The sequence below is a fragment of the Bidens hawaiensis genome, unplaced genomic scaffold, assembly GCF_021521415.1.
Source record: "Bidens hawaiensis isolate Kalapana, Puna unplaced genomic scaffold, B.hawaiensis_p1.1 tig00014257_1, whole genome shotgun sequence".
In the NCBI taxonomy this organism is placed as follows: domain Eukaryota; kingdom Viridiplantae; phylum Streptophyta; class Magnoliopsida; order Asterales; family Asteraceae; genus Bidens; species Bidens hawaiensis.
The window spans coordinates 126711-139625 of record NW_027492228.1 but is presented as its reverse complement, the minus strand read 5'-3'; the positions used below and the strand labels follow the sequence as shown (position 1 = coordinate 139625).

Here is a 12915-nt window from a genome sequence, read left to right as displayed (position 1 = left end):
TCCACCTTTCATTTGGCAGCTGTCAACATCAGCATATTCTTATTCCTTAAAAAGATACCTTCTGGAAGGTTGTCTGACGTGCACAATCAAGGTTGCCCTAATCCTGATTTGGATAAGGACGAGGTTGATTATGTGCATGTGTGATATGCGCCTATCCTGAGGATGCGCGAGGTCTTCTCTTTATTCTCACGCGCAGATGTTTCATGCGCAGATGTGATATGTACAAGCATGTGATATGCGCCACGCGCGGATGCGCCACGCGCAGGTGTGATATGTGTGAGCATGTGATACGCGTGAGCATATGTGATGCGTGAGCATGTGATGCCTGAGCATATGTGGTGCCTGAGCATGTGATGCATGAGCATATGTGATATGCGCGAGCATATGTTATATGCGCCATGCGCATAGGTTCTGACTTTGTGCCTTCATAATGTCTTGATTTCAAGTCACTTGTCTGTATCTTGTGGGTTGACCCGCCTCGCTCGGTGTTGAGGCGGGTACATACCTCTTCAGGATTATTACGTAGTTTAAAAAATGATCTTAGTGGAACTTGCCTTTCAAGTTGATCACTGTATTCTCTGTTTTCTTAATACATTATTCTTTATAAGGATAATGGCAAAACCAAAAATTTAAAAATATTTTTTTTAATTAAATTAAAAATATTTATTTATTATGAGTTCTCTGTTGATCCTTTCCCTATATATATATATATATATATAGGGTAAGGATCTTAAAAGAACCCTTTGCAAATTGAGAACTGTGAGAATTATTTTGGGCCAAAAAAAAAAAACCTCTAAAAATATATTTAAAAAATAAAAAAAAATTATAAATAAAAAAATCAAAATTCTTATATTTTATTCCGGTTTCATAAAAAAAAATTAATTCGTATTATACCTATACACATGTGTATAATTTCATTTAATCTTTAGTTACGTAATGTACACATATATACATTATTTTTTATCTTAAATTATACATATATGTATAAAAAATATATGCGTGTACATATATGTACATATTATACATATATGTATAGTTTAGCTAAACCGATAATTTTTTTTATGAAACTGGGATGATAAATAAGAATTTTGGTTTTTTTACTTTTTTTATTTTTGTGTTTTTTTTGTTTTATGATTTTTTTTATTTTGGGGGTTTTTTGTTACAAAATGGTTCTCATGGTTCTTAATTCCCAAAAAGTTCTTTCATGATCATGATCCTATATATATATATATATATATATATATATATATATAGGGATGGGATCAAATGAAAACTATTCTTACGCTTATTCTTGGGTTTAAAATACAAGGAAAAAAATGATAAAATTTGGATAGGGGAAGAAAGGAAAAGGAATTATATGCATAAAAGGCATTCTCGAGTTAAAATAAAAGAAAAGAAAATGTTAATTACATTCTTGAGTTAGATAGGAATGAAAAGAAAAGAAAAAAATTGTAACTTTACAATTATGTCCTCATTCTTGAGCTAGATTAGTTAGACAGGAAGGAAAAGATAGGGTAAATTAGTAATATTGCAGATGGTTATAAACTTTTCCTTCATAATCAGGCCATATTTGGCTGGAAAGTTTTGGTAGAAAAAACCTTAATTTTTCTTTCCGTTCTCTTTTTTTTAAAGAAAAACTCAAGAATGTAAAAAGAAAATTTTTCTTATCTTTTCTTTTATTTTCCAAATCCTTAAATAAAAAACTCAAGAACACATTGTTAAAGAGAAAACTTAAAAATTCATAAAGAATTATTTTTAAATTTTTTTTGTAATTTATTTTTTTTTTCAATTATTCTTATATGTTGTTATTGTTCCAAAAAAATAAAAATAAAACAATTTGTTGGTAATCTCGTCAGTGTAGTGCACATGTGTAATAGTGTACATTACATGTATGCAAAAGTGTTGTATTGTATAGAATACAACACTATTACACATATTTGATACACACTATTGTATATATATGCAATATAAGATTAATACGCACATCGAATACATATTAGTACGTATGTATAATACAACATTAACACACATATGCACTACATCGACTCTTATTTTTTTATTTTTGCATATAATACAACGCTACTACACATATACAATACACAAATATTGAATACATGCAATTAAACACTATTGAACATAAAAATACATAGTAATACACATGTGTAATACACATGTGTAATACACATGTGTAATACACATGTGTAATACACAATATCACACAGTAATATGTATGTGCATTACAACGTTTATTTATTTTATTTATTTTTATTTTTTTCGAGTGAAGGGTAACAAAATATAAGAATAATGACAAAAACCGAAATTTGAAAATATTTTTTTTATTTTTTTATTAAAAATAAGTTATTTAAAAGTTTTTAAGTTTTCTCTCTAAATATGAGTTTTCTCTTGATCCTTTCAATACACACACACACTAGGTTAGAACCCGTGTGACACACGGGTTGTCAAAGAACATTGTTGTTTGATCCGTCTTAGGGACTTGCACACTTTCGAACCCGCTATCTTGTAAAATAATTAAACTATTTGATGATCTATGAATGTGATGTTTGCTTTAATCAATAGCTGTGATTATTCATGTTCGTCGCGTGCCCGCGTTTTTTCCGAGGTAGGGCGTGACACATATCTCTTATCCCCACCTCATATCACAAAGCTAAGAACAAAATTGGTTGCATACCATGCAAAACGAATATGGTGCTTTTCGGGATAATAACACTCGGGAGCTCATTCAACGGCCCTAGCTTGGACAACCTGATTATTAGATGCATGTGGTTGTTCTCGACTTAAATTCAACGCGGATGGTTCTCTTGAGCGATATATGGTTCAGTTGGTGCTAATTGTTAAGTCATAGAGTGTCGACATTGATTAGGCCAACACATTTAGTCCCAACAATGACATACCTTAACATACTTCTGAAATCTCATTGAGATTTTCTACAATAAAACAATGAAAATATCTCAAGAAGATGAATAGAAATATGGTTTTGTACTAATATATAACTTATCACGCCAATGGCTAATGTACTTTGGACTCGGTAAAGATCATATGCATGACGCAGTAATCGAACAAATGTGGTTGAAAACTAGCGATATGCATAATGTCATAACTGATACTTTGTAACTTGTTCGGGTAAATCTACATATTTTGCAAAACATTGTAATTATAAGATTGTTGTCTTCACATTGTCTTGACTCTAACTGTTGCAGAGTTAGTTTTTTTTTTAACAACAAAATGTTACACCAATTTTAGATAAACTATGGGACTTGAACCCTCACTACTTGAAAGGAACTCCACCTTTACAACCATCTTAATACCATTAGGCTACAAGCAGCTTGGTGTTTGAAGAGTTGGTTTTTTTGTTATTTCAAATGAAAATATTTACTCTCTCTACTTTCTCTCGCTACAACTAACTTGATCGGTTTTAGTAATGAAACAAGTATCAGGGGAGAAGAATGAAGGATTCATGAACAAAGATCTACAGAGCATCCATTGAACACAAAAAGACATATATTTGACTTAAAAAAGGAATTCTGGAAGTTCGGTTTTAAAATGACATAAACCGCAAACATATAACTACTCGTTATTTTAATTCAACTTTTCATAAAAGAAGATTTTAAACCCAAAACTTAAGTTTTTAAAAGATAATATAAGCGACAAACTTCCCCTTTAGATGCTAAACCATGACAATATCTTCTTAGCTAGAGTTAGAATCTTCTTCTTTTTTTTCTTCTTCTGCGTCTCCTTCTTTTGTAATTCAACCGTTGGATTTTCCTTCTCCTTCTTTTGTAATTCAACCGTTGGATTTTCAGTTAGAGGCGCAAACTCAGCCTCCAGATCCTCCTTTACTCCTATTTGTTTAAAAGCTCCTACAAGTGTCTTCATGTACCCTTTCACTTCACTCTTGTACGTCCGCGAGCACCCAGTCTCATCAACCACAACAATACCATACTTGACTCCCAAGTCTTTCATGTAATAATCTCTACATGCTGTCAGAATGTCACTTGCACGATTGCGAAAGTGACCAATCACCAGATCTTCAAAATGCTGCATTTGGAATACATCAAATTATCAAAAACAATGCATAACAATAACATTAGAAACCAAAAGTGCTTATAATATATAACTCTGGCTTCAAAATATTAAGGTTTAAACAAAACAATTTGGAGAGTGTGCATTACCACATAGCCATGTCCAACTTTATATACAAAATAGCAAGAATTGTATACATGTATATATTTCTTTAGTGGTGATTGAATAAGACATTGATGAATCAAAGCTTATTTTTCAGTTTCCCGCTATATCTATCAAACACGTTGCACAAGTGTGTATTCGATTCTTGCAATTGTCTATAGATGTCAACCACTACTAGTGGTGTCAGTCTCTCGTAAGCTGCTAGAGGTCGTTATGATAAAATTCTGATGTATATCATCATCATCATCATCATCATCATCGTACTCAGTATATCCCACCAATAGCAATGCTATGGTAGGGTCTGAGGAGGGTAAGATGTAGACAGTCTTACCTCTATCCCATAGGGATAGAGAGACTGCTTCCGGTGAGACCCCCGGCTCGATAGTAGTTTTGCATCAAGCCTTGGACATAAGACACATAGCACTCAATCATCAGGGACACCGGCTGATTGGTGCATGTGCCCTTGTCTTTCGGCTATCAACGCCACCACATGATGCCTGATTAACCTTCCGCCACTTTTAACGTTATTTTCATGAGATTAGTAAAATAACGTCAAAATTAGTGCACTTTTACTTTTGCCCACCCGAGGGTTCACACATATATACATTATATGCGCGCATCGCATGCAGGGCGTAAATTCTGATGTATATGTATTCATATATAATTAATAAAATGTATATAGGTTTTGTAGTTATGAGTACATATAGAAACTAAGTATATACAAATTAGTTCAGTTTTGTAATGTACATATAGAAAGTAACTAAACGTATACAAATTAGTTCATAAATAATTAAATGAGTAGAGTACGGGCGAGCTTGAGCATAAAACAAACTTCCTACAAGCCAAAGAGAAGCTCGGGCTTGGCTTGGCTTGGCCATTTACAATCCTAAATACTACTAAAGTTAATTTTAATTGTTTTATTACTAACGCCCATTTTGTTTTTATATTTGGAAAATTAAGGTTCATTAGCAATGAATAAGAACATTATATTATTACAGCAATACTAACCTACATTTTAATTCTTAAAACTAACAGTTAGTTGAAATAAAAATGCAACCAAAATTAGCGCTTACAACTAAAAACTGACTGCATGTATAGAATAGGTAGCCACCGTAAATCATACCTTTGGTGGTTTCCTCATGCTGTAAACCATAGTTTTCAGAGAGTAAACAAGTGTACGCTGATCGTATTCCAGTGCAAGCTTTTCGCCGTTAACCGTACCTCTAGAACGTTCATACGCAGGTTCATTGAAATAGGGCTTTTCATTCAAAATCAAACCCTGAATGGAGACCAAAACTTGGAGCATAGTTGAAGCCGCAGGCTGCCATTTCTCAACAGTGACACCGCGCCAGGTGTTTAGAAGGCTCAAACAAACTTTGCCGCAATCATAGAGGTTCGGATTAATTCTTAACCCACCCGAGTGATAATAAACTTGCTGAAAACAATCGACATTACAGCTAGATCTTATCACATAATGAACAGAGTTAAGAACATAAGAAAATTATAATACTTTCTTACATTTCATTAGGTAATTGATTTTTGCTATTTTAAATTCCTTATATTTGTCTAAAATATGTAAAGAAGTTAAAATGGTGCAATGCTACCCCCTTAAACGAGCAAAATTTGGAAAAAGTTACATCCATCCCAAAAGCGTAAAAAATATGAAATCCTTGGCTTTTTAATCATATAATATGATGGCATAAATTTGTATATAAAGCGGTAAATACTTGATAAGATGGTTTTCTGGGCACCTAAAATTAAAAAAAAAATGAAAAAGAAAAAATAACTCACTTACAAAGCCTCCAAACATGTAATGAGTGCTAGCAATTTAATTAAGCTTTAATATACTAAAACTAGTTGTGATACTTTAAAAAAAAGTCCATGCCATTTTTAATTGTATTAACCCTAACTAATAATACGAAAACCATAGTATAATAATAAGAAAAGAAGAAAGACATACAGGTGGATCAATCGGATAGTTTTCAGGGAAGCATATATCAAAGAAAAAAAGTCCCTCATGATATGGAGTCCCTTCTGCTCCTATTATAACAGCCCTTAGAAGATCCATTCTTCCATCATAAACCCTAACAAATATCTTATCTGCACCCAAACAACAAAATCAAATCAACCCAAATGTATATGCATTAAAGAAATTAAACAGCTTTAGCAGAATTCGCAAGCCAAACCAGGCAAATGTCTCTCAAGAATCCTCCATTCTTCTTGAATCTTTTTAGCCCAGTTTCCTGGTAGCTGCAAATTTCATAAAAATCATCACAATGTTGGTAAATTCCATCTTATTAGCCCGCACGTGTAGGTGATAGGGCTGCATCTATTTGTGTTCATGGGATTCATATATGATTTAATGGCTATAGGGTTGCAATAAAGGTTTTATTATATATGGTATTTACTTATTGACCAGGTCGGGTTACTCTTATAAATACAGCCATGATGAGGGTTATGATATAATGGTTTCAAGTCGAGTTTCTTGATTATAATAGAGTTCAATTATATTTAGTGTTTTGTGTTTTTGAGTATCAATTCTTACTTAACACAACTGCAAAATTCATTTAAAAATTGATGAAAAATACAAATACAATTTTGGTTTAAAGTTAAAACCATCCTTGCCTGCCACCATGATGATTTTGATTTTGAATAGTGATGATCTGAATAGTCTCCAACAACATCAAACTTCTTGAAGTTCATATACTTGCTCATAATATCATCTTGATCTAGTTCCATGTCAATGATGCCCTAAACATTATAGAAAAACACTGTTATATAAAAAAGAAGCTTCACGCACAAAAAATAAACATATGCCATCTTTTTCCTTTCGCTATATATGGGCTGAAGAAGCTAAAAGTTTTCTAGAATTGAACTAAATTTTAATATGTCAAAACAACTTCTAACTATCAAACATCCTGGTTAAATCCCATCAGGACCATAACATATGCCCAGTTTCAAATATTATCGAAGCGTTTTTCTCTTCTTTTTTTTTTTCCTTTTTTGTAGGCAATCAATATGCATCATCATACAACTTAAAATCAGTAAATAAATAAGAATCCAACAACGAGCTTATATATTATTACCTGGTTTTCTGTAGCCATTATACTGAAGATGACACCTTTGATGCTTTCTGAAAACACTCTAATCCTAAAAAAACCACAAACATAAACACGTCAGAATACTAGAATAGATAAATAACAATGCCACAAAACATGTTTAAAATCGAATAAGATTTGCAACTTTAGGGTTTAAAGTATCATAATACCTTAATTCTCATCAGGTTTTGACTTGCAAAACTCATGAAATAATTGAAACTTTAAAGTTTAAACATCGGATTTTTATGAATCTTCCCGAGAATTTAGGGATAAGTTTGTACGCAACTATAATTTCCAGTTTGTACGCAACTATAATTTCCACAAAAAGGCCCTTCAAGATCTAATTTTCCATTACAAACCCTTATACTTTTTTTTCCTTTTCTGATCAGTGTCATATTTTCTGAGTTTCAAAGTTTTAAGAGTCACTTGTATGCCATGTAACACTAGTAGCATACCCGCGCTGATAGAATGTTAAGAGATATTGGAAAATAATCCCGTGCCTCTTTTCCTTGTTGACCATTACATAAATATACAATACATATATGATAAGTTAGGCAATGATTTTATGAGATAATCATGCCATATAATACATATTATTTATATAAACTATATATACTCTAATACGCGCGATACGGCAGCGACACTACGGAGTCTCAACATCTAACCACAATCCACATATGATTCTACATACTTGTGTATAGATACCAGACCATTAGATGGGTATATGATCTCATAAGTCATAACTAGCTACTATCAATATCAAATTCATCATGGTCGGAGTTAAAATCATCCATATCATCATCCATCGTGTCAAGATCATAAAGGCCAGCAGGTGGAATGGTGACTTCAGCCAATCTGCATGATCACATCCACACTTCGCATTGGTTGTTCATCATCTTATTTTAGTCCTTGAGATTTACAAGAGATTATTTAGAAACCACTAATGTTGCTTTTTCTACCATTGTGCTATGTTGAAATGTGCATCTTTAGTGCATAGTACTAATCAACAAAAATGTCAACCTTTTGCATGAATAACCTGAGCAGGGTCCAATGAATGAATATTAATGAGATAACGTCGCACCACAAGCTTACACATAATAACAACAACTTAAGATAGAAGTTCAGTTGATCGCATACTTTAAAAAACCAGAAGTTTAACCCGTGACATCTTATATGGATAAAAACACAAAAAAATGTTAGCTACCATTAAATAAAAATAATAAAGCCAGTTTTTAAAATCCTGAATATATGATTTATTTCTTTACTTTTATGTAAATTCTTTATTAATTTCATCATTATTTTCTTGTCATGTACATGATTTTGGAATCATTAATTAAAAGCAAATTTTGTGACAATCTTAAACAAATTTTTAGTAATTTAATACAAGAATACCCTTTCTACCATTAACAGGAATGGTATGTTTTATACTATGTAATATGCATTGAATAAATCAAAATTTTAGTAATTTGTAATCTATAAGCAATTAAACTCTTCAACCTACATCACAGCCTCAATCATTCTTTCTTGATCATTATGTCCTGCTTTTTCTTTGTTTCTGCTCCAGATTACAAATGCTACATAAATAGAAAATAAAAATATAATTGCATTATTTCTTATTGCTGCTATCAGAATAACAACTTAACATGCAGCAAAATAATTGTTATCCCTATTTTGTATATTAAATCTTTTCTATTTTAGTTTATATGTTATCGTCTTTTACAGTTAACTTGTATGTTTTGAGCCTAAGGCCATTTGTAAACAAAGCCCATTTGGGCCCAATGAAAATAATATTATCTGCATGAGACTTGCGCTATAAATAGTGCAAGCCTCTCATGCACCCTCAACTTTTTGCAATATTAGATATCTTATCTTCTCAACCACTCCCCACTTTCTCTCATATACTTCCATTATCGAAAATAACAAACTCCAAACAAGATCCGAGATCTCGGTTCTTCTACTGTGATTTTCGCTAGCACTAGTTGAGATTGATCCAAGAATATTTGTTGTTTGATTCGGTTTCGAGACCTACAATTGGTATCAGAGCTTTCGGCTTCCCTGGTTGAGGTTCTTGGTTCACAACCTTAGATTTTGGTCTTGTTTGTGAGTCTTAAGGTGTGTTCTTGTGAAACCAAAGGGTGTTTACGGGTTTTTTAGTGTTTTGTGTATGCTACGGGTTGTTTTAAAAAGGGTGTTAAAAACGGTTTGAATCGCATCTAGTGGTGTTTAAGTTTGTTGAAGAGTGTACTTGCTGCTAAGTCTCAAAAGGTGGTTGAAAATTTCGTACAAAACAAGTTCCAAGAAAAAACGGCATTCCTAAAAAGTTGATTTGCATCGCATCAAAAACCATTCGCATCGCACAAAGCAATCGCATCGCATTTTGATTCAAATCGCATCGCATTTGAATTTTTTAATCGCATCGGTTTTGGATTTTGAATCGCATCGCATTCAAAATCCAATCACATCGCATAAAGGAACATTCGCATCACATTTTGATTCAAATCGCATTGCATTTGAATTTTTGAATCACACCGCATTTGGATTTTGAATCGCATCGCATTCAAAATCCAATCGCATCGTGTATTTAAAAATTCCAATCGCATTTGAACAATTGCATCGCATTTATAAATCAATCGCATCGCATGCTATGTGATTTGTTCCTGACAAAAACCAATCGCATCGCATCCTAGACGATTAGTTTCTGACTGAAACCAATCCCATCGCATTCAGTGCGATTTGTTTGCAAATCACTCCAATCGCATTTCTTGTGCGATCTGATTAGTTTGGACTTGGTATTTTTGATTTTTTTGGAGAATGTTTGAGACCACAATCGAATTTAAAACCATGGTTAGTGATTCTGAGCTGTTGAAGAGTTGCCTTTTGCTTGAAAATGAAGTTGGAACGACCACTAAACCACCCAAGTTTATGACCTTCGAAAGCAACTTTAATGACTTCAAATGGAGATTCAAAAACTTCATCTAGTTGACCGATATTACCCTTTTGAGATCACTTGAAGAAGGTCCACACATGCCAAAGGTAATAATTGTGAATGGACCCGCACTAAAACCTGTTGACTCATACAATTATGAAGTTAGGAAGCTGATACTTGGAGATCAAAGGGCTATTGGTACTTTAACTGTATGTTTCTCAAATGAGGTAACTCAAACACTAAGGGAACATACGACAGGTAAAGGTTTGCAGGATACTCTTGCTGAGAAGATTGAAGGAAACCTTGAAATGCGGAACAGCCGCAAAGCCATGTTAAAATGAGAGTTTAACATGTTCAACCATGTGCAAGGATAGAGCGTTGGGGATCTAATCAAAAGATTTGAGAAACTTTTAGAAAACATGAGAATGGCAGATGTTGTAATTAATGTGTTTGAAGCCAATCACAAGTTACTAAACTCACTGCGATACTCTTGGAACACAAATGTGATTACAATCAGATGAACAACGAATATCAACTCCATCACAATTCAATACTTGATCTCAACCATCAAGTCATTCGAGTTAGACGATAAGTTAAGAATGAACAATCACATGAGCTCGTTGAATCAAGCCAGCATTGCAACTGGATCAGGAATCACCTCTGCTTTCTTAAGCCGAGCACACCCAACTTTGTTCCCAATGAGTGGAGTCAAAACATATCCAGCTCCACCTGCTCAAAACTCTACACTCATATCTGCCGCGAACAATTGTGCATCATCAATTTCAAGTTCCATTCAAGATATAGTTAACAAATCAGTTGAACAAGCATTGAGAGCACATGGAATCAACCCCTCTGCCAAAAGCTCATCCTACTCTGGTTCTTCCCATGGATCTTCCCACTCTAATCCTCTCATCAATGACTCAAACATTGCACTAGTTCATGCCTTTCTTTCAAGTCATGAGGTGTGACATTTGAGCCAAAACAAGGTACACCTCAGTACGTATTTACCGTTTAAGCAAATAAACGTCTTTTGCGTAACAAACGAACAATTAACCGAACGGGCCGGGTTATGACCCAGATATCTCGGGGGGCCATCTATAAGTGATATACGATCTATACAAGCTAAAATATTAGAAATATGGTCTTAGTTTGATAGCAAACAAGTTAAACGAAAATATGCTCATTTAACTACCCACTATAGATTTAAACGCAAAAGATAGTTACAAACCAAGCATTGTATCATCCGTTAAGCTGAAAAAGACTTACCAAACACTTAGTTGAAATGCTTTAAGCGATCCGTGAAAATATTTTTGATTTTTACAAACATATAGTATGTTTTTATAATTTTACACAAAACTAGCCGAAAAACACTCGTTTTCGCGCCGTTTAACGCATCCGATAAGTTTTTCGTGCAAAAAACCGAACCTGAACTAAATTTGGACCTGGCTTTTCGTATTTGGGCTTGATAAACCAGATTATTGGGCCAAAACAGCCCAAAGGGGAGGCCCATGGGTTCCGGCCGCAGCCGCCACCCCACCCCCTTATTTTTTCCTTTCACATATAAACTATATACAAGATATTTCTAACATCATTTTCTTGAAGACTCTGGACACAAGTTCTGCTCCAGCCAAAAACCAGCAAGAAACAAGGTAAAGAGGTCTTAAATAATCGATTTTCGGCTTGTTTAAACTCGTTTAATACCATAAAAACATGTCTTGATTACTAAAAATCATTCCTAACCATGTAAAAATCCTAAAAATGGTCCATAAACGTGTTTTGATTATAAACATAGTAAGGAACCTGTTTTGATAGTTTTTTTGGCCATAAACACGGATTAAAGGATTGAAACGGCGTTTTTACGGTTCAAAAGTTCATTTTTGTGCACTAGCCGAAACCCTAAGTTAAGGGCTATTATGTTGATGAAAAATTGCTTGGTTTTTGATATAGGACCTGTATCTAGCTTGAATAGAAGCACAAAAACCTGAAAACTTGATTAGAAAGTAGGAAACGAGCCAAACCCGCTAAGGTAATGCCGAAACATTCGCTTACGGGCTATTTAGGTTAAGGTTGTGATGTGCATACTTTTAGGACTTGAAATTTTTCAGGGACATCAGGGACTATGTCAATGAGTCCCTGTTCAAATTTGGTAATTTATTGGCGAATTTATTACCGAATTGGAACGTTTATTTGGAAAAAATAGCTAAAATACTTCAAAAATTATGAAATTTTTCTGAGAACTCGGATTTGATGTCTTTTGATCACATATGAATTTTGGGATCATTTGGAGAAGTTTAAAGGTGTTTTGTTTATTTGCGTTCGTGTGAATTTTTATAGCCGAATTTGGGCCGAAAATAATATCGCACGAGCTTTTTACATTCTGGAATTGATACAGGTTGATTTGGGACATAATTTGAGCATTTAGGAATTTTTGTGGAATTTTTGGAAATTGTTTGGGGTAAACGGACGATTTTCAGGCGAAATATAGCTGATAAAATGAATTTTTATAAATTAATAAATCAGTAAATAATTCCAGAGATATTTTTATAAAAATCTACATTTTAATTGATAAGTGGCTAAATTTTCATAATTTAATAATTAACGGTTAATTAATTATGCTAATTTGAATATTAAACAAATTCAGTTTTTATAAAAACCGGCAAGTTTGCGACTAGCGAACCTGCGGGAATA

General features: G+C 33.4%; 1 protein-coding gene across 1 annotated transcript; it reads right to left on the bottom strand.

Annotated features, from left to right (window-relative positions):
- Positions 1 to 3599: 3599 nt before the first annotated feature.
- On the bottom strand, positions 3600 to 9209 carry LOC143546165 (putative ubiquitin-conjugating enzyme E2 38). The gene is made up of 9 exons (XM_077037883.1): positions 9140 to 9209; positions 8803 to 8875; positions 7290 to 7353; positions 6820 to 6954; positions 6390 to 6453; positions 6164 to 6303; positions 5327 to 5638; positions 3772 to 4056; positions 3600 to 3738 (listed from the first exon to the last, which is right to left on the bottom strand). Exons 1-9 carry the CDS (start codon positions 9207 to 9209, stop codon positions 3679 to 3681), a joined length of 1203 nt encoding a protein of 400 aa, XP_076893998.1. The 3' UTR covers positions 3600 to 3678.
- Positions 9210 to 12915: the final 3706 nt, after the last annotated feature.

Bases quoted from the DNA above. Each gene is read 5' to 3' on its own strand.
- LOC143546165 (XM_077037883.1), bottom strand. From the start codon at position 9,209: ATGGAAGTATATGAGAGAAAGTGGGGAGTGGTTGAGAAGATAAGATAT. The intron at 6,304-6,389 runs GTTTGGCTTGCG...GTTTGGGTGCAG, and splicing joins TCTTGAGAGACATTTGCCTG to ATAAGATATTTGTTAGGGTT. The intron at 5,639-6,163 runs GTATGTCTTTCT...GATTGTTTTCAG, and splicing joins ACTATCCGATTGATCCACCT to CAAGTTTATTATCACTCGGG.